Source organism: Hippoglossus hippoglossus, chromosome 17 (assembly GCF_009819705.1).
Source record: "Hippoglossus hippoglossus isolate fHipHip1 chromosome 17, fHipHip1.pri, whole genome shotgun sequence".
Taxonomy (NCBI): Eukaryota; Metazoa; Chordata; class Actinopteri; order Pleuronectiformes; family Pleuronectidae; genus Hippoglossus; species Hippoglossus hippoglossus.
The window spans coordinates 5,754,747-5,773,758 of record NC_047167.1 but is presented as its reverse complement, the minus strand read 5'-3'; the positions used below and the strand labels follow the sequence as shown (position 1 = coordinate 5,773,758).

Below are 19,012 nucleotides of genomic sequence, written 5' to 3'. Positions count from 1 at the left end.
GGCTTCGAACAGCGCTGGGTGGGTTTTTTTCCTACTGTTTGTGAAATGTTCTACTTTTGTCCCTGGTATTAGCTCAGCTGTCTGTGCAGAGGCTGCAGTTGTTGACTCTGTGCACACAATGTCATCTGAAATTTTCCTAAAGGTTTTCATTATCGCAAACAAAAAAACATCTCTCCAAATTGTATTTGTATTCATGCTGTCTGTGTTGCTATGAATTGCAGGGGTATACTGTATATGTTTAGATATTCAACCAAAATATGGACAGTAAATATTCCAGTCTTTTCTGGTGTACCACCAGGGGCGGATCAAGGCACAGGGCCAGGGGGTCACTGGCCCCAGCGGAAATCTGATTACTTCAGGCAATAAATATGACAATTGTTAATTTTCTAATTATATTCAATGATGAGTGGCTTTGCTCCAAGCTACAGAGCTAACGTGAAACTAGTACTGATTTAAATGTGCACATTACTGAAGTTTGCATGGATGTTGAACATATAATTGGCCCCTCTGTGTAGATTTAGTGCCCTTGATGGCCCCTAATTCAGAAACATTCTAGAGCCGCCACTGTTTAACACAACTGTCATACCAATTTACTGCAATAATAATAAATAAAATATTAGTATGTGATGGGGAACTGTTCTTCATTTCTGATCCTAATTAAATTGTACAATCAAACAACAATAAAACTGAAATAGGAGAAATTTAAAAAAGAATATTGATGTGCTTTTGAGTAAGAATCAATACAGTTCTTGGTCTTGGTTTGAAGTGCACATTTTTGTATGTTTCAAAACAGATTTCCAACAGTACTCTCCTACCTTAGTCCACAATGAGCTCTGAAAGCACACCCGAGAGCACAGTGCTTAGCAGCAGAGAGTAACAATAAAGACTTTCTGAACCATGACCTTCTACACAGGGACTGAAAGCCACTGCTACATCTCATGAGTTGAAGAGAAAGAAGGGGACACACGGAGAATTTGTTTTGCTTTTACAGCACAGTTTGATTAAGCAGAACAGAACAGCTCTGTGGAAGCAGCCCTTTGACCTTGTAAGAACTCAAACGTTGAATCTTTTTAAAATACATTTTTATTATGTAGAAACCAAAAGACAAATCCTGCAATATTTACATTCGAATGGTTGTTACAAACTGATGCTAATGCAGTTAATTCCACCAACGATTCCAGTTCAGACAATGGGCATGTTATTTCCTAGTGTTTGGACAAATAGGTAGAAAAAAACATGAAACGTTAACATCAAGGAAAACAATGCTACGGTAAAAACAAAATGTTTTAAAAAGACCTGCAGCTGCATTCAAAATGAACCTCGTTAAACAAATCCACCCACCCTCGCCCACTAACACATATGAATAATGACTATGCAGTTTCAGTAAGATTCATTTAGGTCAAATTCTAATCTGCAACAGGGTCCACAAAACAACAACTGTACTTCACAGTGCAAATTTGCTCTATTATCATATTTACACAGAACACAGACAGAACACACAAAGCCTAAAAGAAAAAAGAAATCATAAGTACAAAATATGACAGGCTGTTTCTAATCCGTATTGTTAGTTGCCACCATTACAGTTTCAGCCTCTTTTGTGAGAATTCAGATTAACTCTCACTAACCATTTCTGATAAGGTTAGCCACCTATAATTATCTCTAAAGGGTTGATGTGGAGACAGAAAGGTATTATTCAGTTGTTATTTTTCCACAGTTCACCACTCTCATCTTAATGTCGTACAATCCGTAACATGAGGATCTCTGAGAGGCTCATTGTGATCCAGGTTTCCGTCAAACAACCACTAACTGACATTCTCCACTCTGATGAAGACCACATAGCTTCATCACTTCACATTATTTCCTTTATTGTCTTTAATTAAGTCCATCAACTTATTGTTTTGTGTCAGAACACAATTATAACCCCTTAGCAGTGAATCTCGTAGGCAACCTGTGATCCGAAGAGGAGACTCTGGCTGAGGAAGAGCTCCTCCGGGTCCGTTGTCAGGGGTCCCTCGCCTCCGTCTGCTGGGTTTCTGCGAAGCCCCATTCCCCCTGATCTGGTAAGTGTTTGCACCATTTCGTGGTCCAGCAGCGCCTCTTTCATACCTTTCTGCTGGACGAACCCGCTCATCATGGGACACCTGGATGAAGTGGACCCCAAAACGGGCTTGGCTCGGTTGAGGACGTACATCTCATGGCCATGGTCATCGCGGTACTCCTCCAGCTGGGCAAAGGTTGTGGGTCCGTCAGAGTAGTCGTTCACATAAAGGATGCTCTCTTCCTTACTCGTACAGTAGGAACCCCCTTCCTCTTTCTGGTACTGCTGGTGGCGAGTGTAGATCATAATCAGGAGGAGAACAGCAGTGAGTGCCAGCAAGGAGATGCCAATCGCAATGGCGGTTTGTGTGGCAGGGCCCAGAGCGCTAAAATCCATGCTGTCCTGCTCATATAGCGGCTCCTGACTCACATCCAGAACATCTGGTTGATAGAAGGAGTTAGACGAAGAGGAAACAAAAGAGTGTGAGTTCAAACGAGGCCAGAAATGGGTTGAATATGAAGAAGAGGACATGTTGACAGCTAGGTGAAAGGTAACTCTGGCTACACCACCTGGGTTCCAAGCCTCACACTCATAGCGTCCAGCATGAGATACAGTCACATTGCTGAGAAACAACATGCCACTGCCCATGTCCGGGTCAAAGCTGTCCCTCTCTCCACCCTCCTCAGTTCCACGCACATGGATCCCACCAACACCTCCCACCTTAATCCCTCCACCACTGGGAAGGGCAGTTACCACTCCTCCAGCTCCAGGCCTGAAGAGCTCACCGTTGGGTCCCAGCTCTTGAACCAGTCCTCGAGGGGATAACTGGGCCTTGCCATGGGACGCTTTCTTCCAGGTCACCTGAGGCTGAGGGTATCCTGAGGCCTGGCAGGAGACTCTGAGACTCTCCCCTAGTCGCACAGTCAGGTGACTAGGTTCCAGCTGAACCACAGGGGGGATGCAGACCAGGCTGTTGGGAGCCACCTCCACCAGGCTGAGGTGGGAGAGGCGAGGTGGTTCTGAACACATCAGCTGACGCTGCTCAGCAGAGCTCAGCAGTCGCTGACCATCTTCGCTGATCCATGTTCTTAGCCAACCAAGAGCGCAATCACAGCGCCAAGGGTTCTCTGGAGGAGAAGAATGGAGTCAAACAAGGGAAGACATTCTTTTTTTCAATATAATCTTTAGAAATGTTTCAGAGGGGCTTTTCTTTCTCATTCAAGGACTACTTTTGGGTGAAAGCTATTGATATGTAAAAGATGTGTAAGTGCAGGTAATTTTCCAGGACATCGGTCTGTGAGTTGTGTGAGACATTCAGTGCTCTGACAGTCTTGGGCACTGTCAGTTCTTCAGAATTGTGGTGTGGAAGCATTAAATTCAATCTTAGAGGATTATGTCATATTACTATAAGACATAATGTGCTGCAGGAATTCTGTCCTACCTGTGACACGCAGCACCTGCAGGCTGACAAGCGGTTTGAGGGACGATGCTCCCAGGGTGCGGAGGTGATTTCTGCTGAGGTCCAGCAGAGCCAGAGATGACAAGCCAGACAGGGCTTGCTCTGCCAGCAGCTCAATGCTGTTTTCCTGCAGGTGGAGTTCCTGCAGACGCTGCAGATAGTAACAAGACACAGCAGCAGAGGAGGGAAAATGTGAAAGATACAAGTTAAAGAGGAGGAATAGAAATGTCAACTACGAAGAGAGGAGTGACTCAATTCCTCCCAACTCAGTCCAGCGTTTTCATGACATTGCAGCGATCGCAATTACACACTTCTGCAGACCACTTTTAATTGGAAATGACAGATACAAGAAGTGGAGTCTCGTGGCGAGTAAGTACATCCAGCTGCTGCTGCAGCTCAAGGCCAGAGGAAGAGAGAGAGTAAGAAGAGAAAGAGACAGAAAGTTAGATGTAACTAGCTTTAAATAGATTTTTTTTACCTATTGATATCCGACCAATTGCAGGCTATTATTACTGCCGATATGGTCAGACGGGCCATTGGGCGACAGAATGTACTGTTGACACAATGTTGACCCCCACCCCCCCTTTGGAAACACTGCAGTCTGTACTGTAGGGATTAGTCAGACATGCTGTCATGAATTGGATTTACAGTCGCAGACGTCATGCTATATAATCCACAAAAAGCCGTCCCATATTGGAATTGCTTTGGATTTTCTCACAAAATCTAAGCTTTTTTTTCGCTTTACCAAAAGGATTAGGGTTAAGATGTTGAAATGCTTAACCCAAAAATGTGCATTAATTCTCGCCATCCAGTCATCTGTCCCTTTATCTCAGCTCACATGCACCAACCTGCAGTCCCCTGAAGGTTTGGTCCTGGACTCGAGTGATCTGGTTGCCTGCAAGGTAGAGGATCCGGAGGTGCTCCAGACCCCGGAACATGTCAGGGGTGACCAGGTGGATGAGGTTACCGTTGAGGGCCAGCTCCAGAAGCTTCCCCTGGCTAAGAAAAGCTCCGGGCTCCAGGGCTGAGATGCTGTTGTTCTGGAGGTACAGGTAATGGAGGCTGCCGAGACGAGTTAGGTCCTGAAGACGGATCTGCACTATGGCGTTGTCCTGGAGGAAGATGGTCTTCAGGGGAGGGATGGGGAATTAAATTAGTGGCGCAGTCACAAATTGATTGCATTAGGGAAACAGAGGAAAGGATGTGATGTTTGTTTTATGGAAGAAGGTGAACATGGCCGTGTGGTGATCAGAGGTAGAAAAATGTATTAACTATCAGCAACATACATTAGCAGCAGAAAAGTATGTGCATGTGCAGGGCTGATGATGGTGATGATGGCACTGACAAATGTATCTGTGCAGCATTTTTCCTGTTTTGTGGTTCGGTCATCTTGCCAAATGCTGCAGAAATCTTTTATCCACAATGAAAAGCTGTCTCCTGATCAGTAAAGTGCATTCATTGGGGATGTTTTCAAAGAAGCGCACACTGGCCATCAGGTAAAGTATGATGGAAGAGATAGACCTACTGAATGAGGTTAATGGAGCAATTTATGCGGTACATGCTACCCATTAATATTCATAAGCTGCAGTAATGTTGGGGGGCCTGTACCCAAGAGGAAAAGACGGTGTGATGTTTAACATCTTCTCAACAGATGATCAGAGGGACGCGCGAGAGTCATTTTCTGAGCAAGAATAAATAATTACACAGCCGACGGCACAGCTCCTCCCTCAGGCTTACATCAAAGAGGGTCATGGCGAATTGATTAAACACAGAAAATTTAGGGTAATAAGAGCAGATCAAAGAGGAAGTCAACTGATACAAAAATCACTGATGTGGAGGGAGCGGGGGGGTCAGCTGCAGTGCACTGACAGCTAGTGCGCTTACTCATTGTCGATCGGCCGACTGACCTCTGTGAAAGAAGGGACACCCTGCGGGATTTCTTTGATCCCCAGAGATCCACACTCCACTGTGAGGCTGTAGCAGCGACAGCCGGGGGGGCACGCCAGACACGCTTGAGGGAAGAGGGCGAGCACGAGCAGGATGAGTCTGGGGGACCACGGGGGGACCATCGTGGTTTCACAGCAGACCGTCACAGACAAAAACCTGAGGAGAGAAGGTAGAGGCGGAAAAGTGAGCATCAATGACTCATCACAGTTTCAACAGCCGACGGTCTCTCTTTGTGGTAATATGTGTCATCATCAAAGCAGAGATTGACAGTCGCTGCAAATATGTTGTATATGCAGATGACTGTGGAATGGCATGGGAGGATTGACAAGAAATGAAAAAGGAACATAAGAGTATCTCCTCATCCCTGCCTGTTTTCCATTCAGCTGTGTCTATTCAGTGGAATTGCAGCAGCTTCTATTATGGGCTTCAATTAATTAAAGATGTGATAAAAGATGCGCAGGTTGCCTCAAGGAGCTCTCTCTTGTCTCGTTAATGCATGCAAAAACACACACACTCTATTTCTGTCTGTGTCTTTGTCTTACAAAGGCACACACACACACACACACACACACACACACACACACACACACACACACACACACACACACACACACACACACACGGCAAAGAGACACAGGCTCTGTTTTGACCCCCGTAATCTCAGAAACCACATTTGCCTCCTCAAATCTCAAGTGGTAACCAGCCCTAATCCTTCTGATACAAATGCATCAGCGTTGGCTGCTTGCTGCACCTCACAGCAATATAAAACCATCACCGAGCAACTCAGCCGTGCACTTTTTTTCTTCTTAATTGCTGGAAGGGATTTATTGTTCCGCTTGACTGTCTACATCAAAGCGACCACAGACCAACACGCAGTCCAACGCCATGTAGCGCTGCAGTGTTCACAATAGTTGAGCGGCACCAGATCACATGACGATACCGCAGGGCTGGAGAAGCAATACATGTGGAAATGTCACACTGAGCTCGTCATTCTGCATCAGTGACAGCAGGTAGATGTACTGCTCTTTGCTGAGCCCCCTGCCTCGTCCTAGGGAATCCTCGTCCTGCAGAGAGGCAGGCGTCTCATTGATCCGATCATAAGTCTCACATTGTTAAAAAGCATTCATGCACACCCCAGCCATGTCTCCACGTCCCATTAAGCTTGTCTGACTGGTGAAATTTCTAGTTTGCTTTAGACTGAGGAATCACCCAGACAGATAATTGATAGCATTTACATCAGGCTCCGAATGATTCGGAGATCATCTAGTTTATTAATTATGAGAATGCACACGGATCTCATTACAGCTCAGTGATGAAAGCGTCCCATGCCTGAAATAAACTGTGACTGATAAATATTCAGTTTGCAGGGTGTTTGAACTGCTCTGTCAGATTAATATCAAGTGTGTCTCATTTGTAGTGCTGTAATCCGGGGACCGTATTCACAAACATTCTGGGAGTACTCTCAGAAAGCTCCCAATTTATAGCCTCAACATTTCTAGCAAGGACTTTTAGTTTTGGAGGGATTTAGGAAAGTTCTCGGAGCAACTCTGAGTAACACTAGGACAGAAATTATAGTGAGGAGGTGTGGTTGAAATTGTTGATATGAAGTATATGATAATAACCATATGGATGTGAAATAACGAGACCTAATCATGTAATGACATCGTGAAATAAATAGCCACTTTTATACGGTGGCCCAGACAGCTCAATGTACCGCAGCCTAACAAAACACTTGCAAATAGACACAACACATGCAAATGCAGAAATCAATGCAACAACACAAGCACAACAAATAGAAAATATGCGACAAATACAACACAACCAAATACTCACAACACAATCAAAAACGGTATGTTGGCGATCGCGGCTGGAACAAGCTCGTTGTTGCGGTTTGTGACTGATGAAGTTATTTGTTGAAGTTGGCGATCACTCAGTGTTGTTGGAAAATGAGGCAAATGCTTATTTTTACATTGTGATCAGATGTTTCAGATATCTTTGCAGATTAATTAATCCTATGTTAATTATTAGCCCGCCAATTCAAGTAATCTGATGAAATACACCTAATCAATAGCTAGCAACCTTCGTTTTTTTCTGATCAACAACGCAGGTGTTTCCTATTATACATCTGTTCACTGTGGTGGCCCGCCATATTCTAATTTGCCACTGTTACAATGAAGCAAAATGTATTTTACTCTTCTCATATTATAAGAGATCTCTAACTGCATGCTCACTTGCACTGTTGCGCTACCACGAGCTAGCACATCTCATAATTTCCGCTGCAGTTGTGGCATGCAATGAAGTTCTTTATCTTACGTGAAAACTCATTATTCATTCTTTAGTCTGTGTACCTGTCACTCAAAATAATTCAATCTACGCGCACAACGCCGTAGATTGAATTTATTCTGTGGGAAACGCAGACAACACCACAGTAAAGACACAATGATCCTACCATGCCAGTAATTTCAGTTCTTCATCTACATAATATTAACAGGGGGAAATGGCTCTGCTTTCCTCAATTTCTGTGATTGCTGGCCAGTCTACACCAGCAGCTGCATTGGTTGGCATGTAAATCTACCATATAGCCAGCGCACAAACAAACAGCGATGGGAGCAAGTGAAGCAACCGGAAAACCCAAGTGGACGGACGAACCATGTTCACTATTAGCTCAATTTGCTGAAGAGTGTAAAACCCATTCAAGACAATAATTCAACCCCCATAGTTAGAGCACAGAGGCAGACGTGGGAGAATAGGGCGCACTGTATAAACGCCTCACTCCCTCTGGTTGTGTGCACCATGTGTGTGCCCATATACACCTGTTCCTAGATTGTCTCTCTCTTCTCTCTCTCTCCCTCCCCCTTACTCTCCGTTCAACCCGACCAGTGGAGGCATGGGGCCGCTCACCTTGACTGCTGAAGGTTTCTTTCTCTCCACTGTGGCCAGGTACTTGCTCACCACAATATTCATAGGTCTCTGTAAAATGCTTAGAGATAACATGTGTTGTGATTTGGTGCTATACAACGGCAATTGAATTGCACTGAATTGAATGTGTTGCAGTCTCAAAGCGAGGGGGGGGAGCTTGCAGCACATACACTGGGTTCTCCACTTACAAGTAAGTGCCACACCACTTATCACAACTGCTTAAAAACATAATCTGCTAAAGTAATCTAATAACAGCATTTTCTTTTCTCCTAACAGTTTTTCACCCAAAGGGCTGAGATGCTCTGCAAATAACTTTCATGTTCACCAGGATCGAGCCTTACTTAGAATTTCGTCATCCATATCAACTCTTTGTACTGGGAATCTAGTAGAGCAGTAATTTAATGCTTAACTGAAAAAGCACAAGGTCCAGTATTTCAGAGGCCGAGAAGTCATTCTGTGTGCAGCCACGCGGCATTGAACTGAACACATAGCCCATTTATGGGGATGTATTCAGCTAGATTAATACAATGTGACCTACATAGGCTGTTCAATCTTCTTCTCTCAGAAAAAAAACACTTATTAACAAGAGCGCTGCCATTTCCTCTTTAGAGTTCTCCAAACAAGCGGGGAGAGAAATTATGTATTTCTATTGTTGGGGAGAAAAAGCACAAAAAATTGAATTTGGAATAAGGCCTTGGTCTGTCATTGAGTTTTTGTCACTTCCACAGTGTGATGACTTTTAAATAGCTTTGGCTTACTTGAAACGTGTCAGGAGGGAAGCGGAGAGGAGCAACACACAGGATGCATGGCCCGACGTTTGTTGTTAGAATATGAGCTCGACATCAATGCAAATGACACCCTGCCAGGCAGAGGAAACAGCTTGCCACGCTTTCAGTGTGATAAGGCAGAGGATAACCTATGGAGTTGTTAGGGTCCGCAAACAAAAAAGAAGGCGAGGACAAAAATGGAAAAATACAGCCGGGCGGAGGTTTCTTTAAATAATGCTGCTGACTACAGCTCGTCTTACAGTGCACTGTATGGCCTACTGTTTTAGAATCAGCCTGCACCCGCTGTGTTTGATTCTCATCTTTAATCATGCTGATGCAGGATTCCAGGGGTAAGGGGTCAATTTGTTCATTTCAGTCCCCGTAATCCTTTATGGAACATGCGTAATCTGCACAATCAGATGCTTGTTAGCTAAGCCGCTGTCGGAGCTGTCAACGTTTTCATGGAGGGGGGAGCTGCTTTGTTTTCCATTAAAAAAACGAGGTCAGCCGTATATATCTCTACCGACAGTGTGTGGAAATGTGTAAATATTATGATTGGAGCCTAATGTTGTTTACATTATTTAACCGACGAGTGTTAAAGGAGAGCGGCTGCAGAGACCTGCTGGGGCAGATGTCACTCAGCACATGTCAAAGGAAATCTAATAAACTGCACATCGCACACACACAACCTGTCCGGCAACGTTTACCCTCCATCTACCTCCAAACATGCGTCTCTGCAAACATCACTCCAGACTCGCTTGGAGTCTGTTTATTTGTGCATTTTATAAATTAGAAGTGTCTCTTTATTGTTGACGTCGTGCTTTGTTTTCACACCCTAAGCAAATCATCCACTGCTGAGCAATCACAGCCTGGCTGGCCAAACATTCCCGGCGCAGAGCATCCACTGCATAGAGCTGTTGTGATTTTATCTTATTGTTCCGAGGAGGGTGAGGAGGTACATCAGACAGCCAGAGTGCTGCAGGCGGAGGCAAAGTTCACGTCCCTGAGCTGCCATCGGTGCAGGTCAGCCTCTTTCGTTGTTATGGTAACACTAGTGATGAGGGAAGGTCTGATCGCGGGGCCCGAAGGCCAAGCGCAGTTCCTGTGAGGCGGTGTTAGGCAAACAGCTCCACTGAAATAGAAGCTGTCATTTCCCGGGGAAAATTGCTCACAGGGACTTGAGCAATGTGATGGCCCAGAGCTAAATCATACATTCTCCTTCAGTCCAACTCTCCCTTTCTCCCGCTTGAACTTTTTCCTCTCCCCTCTTCTCTGTTTTTTCGCTCTCCTGCTCCTTTCACAGTTTCTCTGAAAGCTTCCATCATTTTCCCATTCCCCATCTCTGACCTCTTTCTTTTCTCATCTTTCGTCCTTCTGCTTTGACGGACAGGTGCTAAATCATTTGTCTCAGAGCATCCTTTTGTCCACAAATAGACTGAGGCCAAGGCACTGGGAGAAGACCAGGGCAAGAACCCAAGAGCAACACACTGACTTTGAGCGATAGTCTCGGCCATGCTCACTAAAGCGCGTGCACTCACTCGTAGACATGCAGAGCACGCCTACAAAGTAGAACTCGTACGCGAGCACTAGCCACCAACAATCAGCAACACAACACTTTGACTGGCAGACGCACACACAGGCAAACACACATGTGCTTATGCTCTTGCACATCCTGCTTACAGCCGGCAGCCATCATCATTCATGGACACAGACCAAGTCAGATACAAGCAGGCAGCTACGTGCACACAAACACACACACACAAACACACATACACACATTTTTGTGTCAGCAGTAAAGGAAGCGCTGCTCGCTTAATAAGCCACCATTGATTTCTTTATTTTTTCCACCACTATTGTGTCCAGCTGGGCTCCGCAGCCATTGATTTTCACTGTGAAAACAGATGTTCACGGGAGGGTGGGATTGCATTTGTGAATGTCTGTGTTGAGGAGAAGTAAATGAGTGCACGTTGCTTATTGCTGAGGTACTTTGTGTGTCTGTATGTGTTGGTGTGTGCGTGTAGCTCCCTGTCGGGCCGAGCTGGAGCAGAATCAGGCTTCGAGCAGCAGCAGCAGCAGCAGCCTGCCACTTCTCCCAGCGGAGCTTTTACACTAAAACCCTCCGACCATCTCCCCGTACGTGGACAAACTGGATAAATCTTTGCCTTTTAAGAGTTAAAATCACAAACTGCTGTGACGGCTCTGCCTGCCATGTAAACTTTTGCTGGTAATGTAAGCTGGCCAGCAGGGAAAAGCTCAAAGATTTTTGGGTGTAAACTGCACGGAGACTCAAATCAACCCAGAACCCAGATTTCGTTTTGGTTCATATGAAGCTCAGTCACACTGATTCCCCTGAGCACAGCGATCAGAAGCTCTTCTTCTCCAACCAACCAGTGACGCCTTAAGAAAATTAACATTTATTTATTGTCTGCCCGGCTTCAACAAGTTGTGCCAGTGTCGGAAATCGTGATACTCAATTTGAGCTGTTGCTGATAATTTGGAACTAAAAGCACAATGGCAGTTGTTACGAATGTATAATCAATAACCCTTTTCAACACCAGATTTACTTTTATGTGCTAACTGTCCAGGATGGGTGATTGTAACATCCCATAATCATCGCTCAGAGCTTCGAAAGAGATTTTAAACATCTTCTAACCTCTTGGTTTGTCTGTGCTTTCTTTCCTCTAAACGCTCTTTAACCGCATGACTAATCAGATGTGTAAATAATGTATGACTTCAATACATCTGTATGTATTATGCAGAAGGAAAACATTGATTTTAGAGACATACATAATTATGTAATTATACAGATGAACTACATCTAAAGCAAAACAGGCTTTGGAATAATTTGTTACAATGTAACCTTGATTACAGGTGGCACAATTTATGAAATTGCTGCCACTTTGTTTAGTAAAGTCCTGATTACAATGAGGCCGAGTCAGAATAGTCTCAAGCTGTTTTTCCCCTGTTTTTTGTTGTTATAGTTTTTTAGTGTTGTGAGGAGCTGTTCATTTGGCTTCCACTTCTACAAGACACTTTATATGCTGTTATTAATACCTTTATAAATGTATAAATATATAGATCAGTTATAACCCATAACTAAAAAACAAGTTTTGGGCTGCCAGGGCTGTAAAAATGAATGATTTCTAATCTATTGATGTATAACTGTACTAATACCAAATGGTAAGGATATATTTATACATATATAAAAAAAAAATCATAAACTGACAAAAGAAAATGTGTTTTTATGAATGGCTTATATCTAATTATATCTTATCTCCATATCTGATCTCAAATGGATAATTAAATGATTCCTAAGCCATTATTTAAGCCATTAATCGCAACTCAAGGCCAACTATTACTGGACTCTTTGAGGCTAATACCAATATCAATATTATCTTATATTTATTCATTCACTGGCCAATTATTTCTAATTAATTATTTTGACAAAAACACACAGATGCATTGTGACGAAGGTCCTGAGGGAGATGAATAAACCTGTCAGCGTCTCGATGGACGGTCGATGTGATGGTGTCACTATCCTCTGACATTTCTCTGCTGACATGTCATGTTACTGTCTGCTGACAAGAGCACAATATCATTGAATATCATAAAAAGATGTCTATATCAAATAACTACAACTAATAAACCTGTATAGGTGTGCGTTTATTAGAAACTAGAGGTCAAAATTGCAACCCAACAGATTTGAGGATTGTTGAGGCCAAAAGCAGTACCAGTCATACCTGTGGTCGCCTTCAGATGTCATAAAGACCTGATTTATATATCAGCCAATAGTATCTTTCTTCACACAACTTATAACATGAGTAAAACGTTTGATAAAACTCCCTTTATGTTGTTTTCTTTGACGAGTGCAAACATCCTGGGCAGGATCTTTTTCAGCTGAGATATAATGTTGTCACTGCTCTCTGATGGACAAACTATAAAATGCTGGCACTGTTTATTTGGTTATTTTTTATTCTTTCTAGTCATTCATCAGTTGACATATATATGTACAGTAATACTGATATACAGTGTATTGGTTTATACATATTTAACTGTCCGGCTCCGTTTTATAAGAAATCCTCTCTACATCATTAACAATCTGCAGTAACCCCAGCTATGAAAGAAATAATCGGACATTTTAGGAAATGTGGAGTAGAATTTAAAGTGGCTTTTATTGCCTCCATTACCTTTAGGCAGGTAATAAAAAGACATTATGTCATATACGTACTAAGCTGACCTAACAAGCTGCTGGCTGTATAGATTCATGCTTACAACACAGGTATGAGATCCCTGGGGTTTAATCAAATACATGTGTATTTTCCAAAATGTCAATCAAACCAATAACACCAACTGTGTCTGTCCTTATATATGTCTGTGTCTTTATTAAATATGCCAGTGTCCCTTTCACATATTGTGTCGCCTTTTGAAATATAACTGCTCTTTTTCTGCTCTTCACATTTCAAATAAATGTGTGTCAACATCACCTGCCTGACTCCGACTCCCTTTCCTTCCATCGCCATTTCTTTTGTTGCCTCTTTGCAAATGTCAATTTGCTTCAGTGTCTTTCCTTCACACACACACACACACTATCCATTCTAATTGTCAAGGTTGGCTGATGTAATCGATCAGAGCAATTTTATTCACAGTAGCTTCTTCTGACAGGCTGCAGAATTTATGAGTCACGGGATAATGTCGGAGCAGAGAGGAGTGGTTTGATTTTTATATTTCTTTTGGGCCATTTTCATCAGCCTAGTGGCAACCCCCTTCTCTCTGCCCATGCTCAAATGTCACTGACTGAGGGGAGTGGGAGACTGAAGGAATGAAGGAAGCAAAAAGGGACACACACACACACATGCATACACACACCCAACCAAACCTAACCTTACCCTGAACCTAAGTCTTTACCTTAAAATGTATCGATGTATAGGGACTGCTTTTGGTCCTCATAATGTGACTGTGTCAACATATTTAGGTCCCCTCAACATCAGTAATACCTGGACCACACACATGAACACACACAGGGATTCACACACAGGTATCCTTATCAGGGCCTCTACATTGACTTCCATTCATTGTGGACAGCCTAACCAAAACCGTATCCCTTACCATGACTCGTTCATGCCTCACCCTAACCTTGACCAAACCACAATTCACACCTTGACCAGGAGCTGAGAAGGTTTGCCTCATAAGGACCAGGCTTTGGTCGAGTGTGCTGGTCCTGGCACGGTCAGTGTTGCTGGCCCTAAAGGTCCTAAAGAGCTAACTAAAAGCAGTACACACACACACACACACACACACACACACACACACACACACACACACACACACACACACATCCATTTCCTGGCCGCATACTCTGACCTTAATCAGAATATTTGCCGGATTCTTCAATTTACAATTTCATAGTTTAAATTGTATTGACTTGCTTTTAATCCCCAGTCCCATAACGTCAGTGTATGAATATATTTAAATCCACACGACAGGAGTAATAACTTAGAACACATACCAATCACATTTGACTGTTGCTCAGTACAGTTTTGTTTCCCAGTGCAGTGGATGGATGGGATCAGACAGTTTGGATGATGGATGAAAAGGAATCACATCCTCCTCTATTGAGGAGCAGAACAGTCCGTTCCATTTCCATCTTCTCCGCAGTTCTGTCAAAAAGTATATTCACATGAATGGGTTTTGTATTTGATTTTGTTTTGTTTTAAGCTGCTGTGTTATTGTGTTTCCGCCGATGTTTCGGCTGAGTGAATCTGAATTGTAAATATGACTCCTTTTTATTGCCGCTCAGTCGAAAGTATTACTCAAGAAGCAATCAAAATGTGTGGGAGCGTGTGTTTTTGTGTACGCCCCAAAACTGAAATGAAAACGATGCTTCGATAACGATTGCTTATCACGCCACAATATTGCATTGCAGTGATATTGGTTGTGCGGTAGTGTCTGCACTCAGAGTCACTGCATGCTCATAAATTATGCCATGGAAGTGACAGCATCTGGTGACTGCAATTGATGGATTTCATGTGTATGTCAAATTGCACTCTGGCATGTAGCCTATATTGTTATCTGTGCAGTCTGGCATATAGACCGAAATTAATGGAACGAAAAGTCATCATCTTTTTTGTCTTCTCCCCCCCCCCCCCCCCCCCCTCATCCATTTCTTATATCAGCCGATCTTTGCCATCTGCCTGTGTCGCTCTCAGGTCGGCTGCTATACAATTACAGCCAAGAGAGGTTTCAGTCATCGTGTCTGGCAGACTCCAGCTAATGAAGAATTTAAAAGATCTCTGCAGGTGCAAGAAGTCAACTTGTCTGCATGGATGTGTCCACGGCAGACAGATATACCCTAACCCTCGGAGCTAAACAATCAAGGTCCTATCCGGGGCCTCGCTGTTTGGCTCCACGCTGCAGCATGTGCTGAATAGCAATTAACCGGAGGAACATGCATTAAACCTCATTAGCAAAGAGACTGTGGCGCTCAGAAGTCAGAATGAGGAAACATGACGGTCCTGCTGCGGCAGCAGACAGTGTGTCACTGTTAGCTCCCACTGACCTGAGCACACTACATTCTTCTTGGCATCTCCTGTAGTGTCACTGTAATGCTCCTGCCAGATTCCCTATGAGGCGTGTGCTGTGTTCAGCAGTAATCTTATTATCAGCCTATTTCATTTTTTTCCCCATCCCAACAGCATCACTTTAATGTTCCCATGTGATTGGAATATACAGTGGCTCTGCGGAGAAATGGGTATTATAAGATCACGATGGCTGTTTTAGTGCTGCAACATGATGGAACAAAATCCAAAGTCCTAAGTCTCTGCCTTGACCTCTTTCCTATTTGTTTTCTTTTAATCAATCACACTGTGAAATAAAGAAAACAAGGACCATTTAACCATTTAATAATTCTCATTATAAATTTCCCTCAGGATCAATAAAGTATCTATCTATCTATCTATCTATCTATCTATCTATCTATCTATCTATCTATCTACCTATCTATCTATCTATCTATCTATCTATCTAACTAAAGGAGATTTATTAGGAACACAGAGTCTGAAACAACATTTTTCACGTCCAGCTTTTTGCTGAAACAGTTTTTTAAGGTTTGTTGAGGCTGTTTCTGAGTCACTGCTGAATTGCATATGTCACATATTAATCTTACTGACACTTTAGGGCTAGTGTTTTAGGTTCACTTAATACAGTTCAATACAACGGCCCCATCGTATCTATTGTAACAAAGCTGGTAATGTTCAGTTTTGAGTAACACTGTTAAAAAAGTCTACATTTTATGATATGTATAATTGAGATAATCATTTATCAAAATGTTGTCTTTACCATTTATGTACATACAAAATAAAGTTTTTAAAAAATATCATTATAGACATCATAAAAGTAGACTTTATGGCAGAGTAGTTGTATTCGATTATATTATATTGTACATGAGCACCTGATATATATACGTTTATGTAGCAAATTTTTTCTCAGTCAACAATCCCCTCCAAGACAAAAAATAATCCAGGGACCCCCCTCATATATATGTCCCTTGGGATAATATCATATCATTTCATATCATGATAAGTTTAATGGATGGATCTGGACTGTTTTCACAGACCCCCCAGGCAGTGTGCCCCCATTTCAGAACCACTTCTATAGACTACACATGTATTGCATTTGCTATATTTTTAACATTTGGGAGATTAGCTAATGAGTGATTTACAATGTGCTGTTTTATGGAGTTGAATTGCATTGTATTAGCTATAATTACATGTTCCATCTATATCCATTAGGAGAAGATGAAATATAACACAGTAATACTTTAAATGAGGTCTGCTTACTATTTCATATGTTGCTACTACCTAATTTAACACATAACAGCATCGAATAAAACATGTCTATCTACAATGTGGTGTCTGGTGCCTTTGGGTGTCAAAATAAAAGCGTTTCATTTTACTTAAATCCAGAGATAATTCCATAAACAAAACATCATTTGTTTCACTCCCACTCTCCTGAAGTAGCTGCTGCACTGCAGACACATTTATACAACAGACCATGAAACAGCAATGTTACCTGCTGTTTTTAGGATTGAACATAAGAGAATAACAAATAGGATCCCTGATAATATACAAGCTCTGTTACTATCCCACACAGGCGCACACACACACTGTCCCCCTCCACATCACACAGGCTGAGACCTACCGTTGGACTTGATGTTGGCAGCAGTCTCCTCACTTGTGAGACAAAAAAAACAAAAAAACAACAAGTCAATCAATAAAAGTGAAAAGATGCAGCCCACTTGAGATCAGTGCGGACAGAAGCCAGGTCGTTGTTGATCTCTGTGACTGACTCTACTGTCCACACAGGCTCAGCTCGTCCATCGGAGGAAAACTGCTCACATCTGCCGGAGCCGCACGTCCGCAGCGGTGAAGCTCGATTGACACTCTTCTGTTGATTTGGCTTTTTTTTTTTTCCCTCTTTTGGTTTGATTTGATTTCTTTCCGTTATATTCCAACAGTGACACTCCTGCAATTATCCCTGCGAGAAGTGACTCCCTCCCCCTTTGTGCCTCTCTCTGTATCTGAAGAGAGAGCGAGAGCGAGCGAGAGAGATAGAGATAGAGAGAGAGAGAGAGAGAGAGAGAGAGAGAGAGATAGAGTGAGAGAGAGAGAGACTCAGCTCTCTTTCCTCTTGTTCTCTCACTTCCACATCAGACACTGGGCGGTCTCAGTCTCATCGTTGCCTGGCACCGGTTCTCACACACTTCACTTTATAAAAGTACGGGATCATTTTCCCCCGCAGCCAAAAACGCACCGGGAGAAGCGAGTGTGACTTTTATTGTGAAACAGCACCATTCCCAGTGATGTCAGCACCACGGACAGCGGCCTTTTATTCTGAAAGGCTAACGAGGGGAGGAGGAGGGAGGGAGGGAGAGCGGGGGTGGGGGTGGGGAGGTGTGGGCGGCGGTATATCTTCTCTTATTTACATTTTAAACCGTGCAAGCAGTGAAAGAGATGAACACGTGGACATGGGATCACATGCATGTTCATATTTATATTGGCAGAAAATACACAGAGAAAGAGAATATGAAGGAAAATGTCCAACATAAAATAAAAAAAGGTGAAAATGCAAAAAAGTAAATAAAGGTTTATATTAATGAATAAATAAAATATAGGTGCAAGAGTACAGGGGGAAAAATGTATTTGCCCCATTTCATAGTAGGCTGTTGAGGTTTTTGTTTAACTGGACCCAGAAGCAGACACAGGAGTGGAAAAGATAACTGGGTTCAATGATTCTTAACAGGGGGATGGTGATGGTTGAAGCAGGGGGAAGATGAGTGAAGGGTCAGAACAGGCAGATGAGTGAAGGGTCAGAACAGGCAGGTGAATGAAGAGTCAGAACAGGCAGGTGAGTGAAGAGTCAGAACAGGCAGATGAGTGAAGGGTCAGAACAGGCAGGTGAGTGAACAGTCAGAACAGGCAGATGAATGAAGAGTCAGAACAGGCAGGTGAGTGAACAGTCAGAACAGGCAGATGAGTGAAGAGTCAGAACAGGCAGATGAGTGAAGGGTCAGAACAGGCAGGTGAGTGAAGAGTCAGAACAGGCAGGTGAGTGAAGAGTCAGAACAGGCAGGTGAGTGAAGAGTCAGAACAGGCAGATGAGTGAAGAGTCAGAACAGGCAGGTGAGTGAAGAGTCAGAACAGGCAGATGAGTGAACAGTCAGAACAGGCAGATGAATGAAGAGTCAGAACAGGCAGGTGAGTGAAGAGTCAGAACAGGCAGATGAGTGAAGGGTCAGAACAGGCAGGTGAGTGAACAGTCAGAACAGGCAGATGAATGAAGAGTCAGAACAGGCAGGTGAGTGAACAGTCAGAACAGGCAGATGAG

At 43.2% G+C, this 19,012-nt stretch overlaps 1 protein-coding gene across 1 annotated transcript; it reads right to left on the bottom strand.

The window, feature by feature from the left end:
- Positions 1–1,627: 1,627 nt before the first annotated feature.
- lrrc24 (leucine rich repeat containing 24) lies at positions 1,628–17,762 on the bottom strand. Its single transcript, XM_034614453.1, has 5 exons — positions 17,327–17,762; positions 5,405–5,600; positions 4,346–4,624; positions 3,480–3,648; positions 1,628–3,165 (listed from the first exon to the last, which is right to left on the bottom strand). The coding sequence occupies exons 2-5, from the start codon at positions 5,564–5,566 to the stop codon at positions 1,925–1,927; spliced, it is 1,851 nt and encodes a 616-aa protein (XP_034470344.1). The 5' UTR covers positions 5,567–5,600; positions 17,327–17,762; the 3' UTR covers positions 1,628–1,924.
- Positions 17,763–19,012: the final 1,250 nt, after the last annotated feature.

What these genes read in the sequence shown, in the direction of transcription:
- lrrc24 (XM_034614453.1), bottom strand. Translation starts at nt 5,566, where the DNA reads ATGGTCCCCCCGTGGTCCCCCAGACTCATCCTGCTCGTGCTCGCCCTC. An exon ending in AAACCTTCAGGGGACTGCAG is followed by an intron (nt 3,649 to 4,345) that starts GTTGGTGCATGT and finishes TACTATCTGCAG; the next exon opens with CGTCTGCAGGAACTCCACCT. An exon ending in GCAGGTGCTGCGTGTCACAG is followed by an intron (nt 3,166 to 3,479) that starts GTAGGACAGAAT and finishes CTTCTCCTCCAG; the next exon opens with AGAACCCTTGGCGCTGTGAT.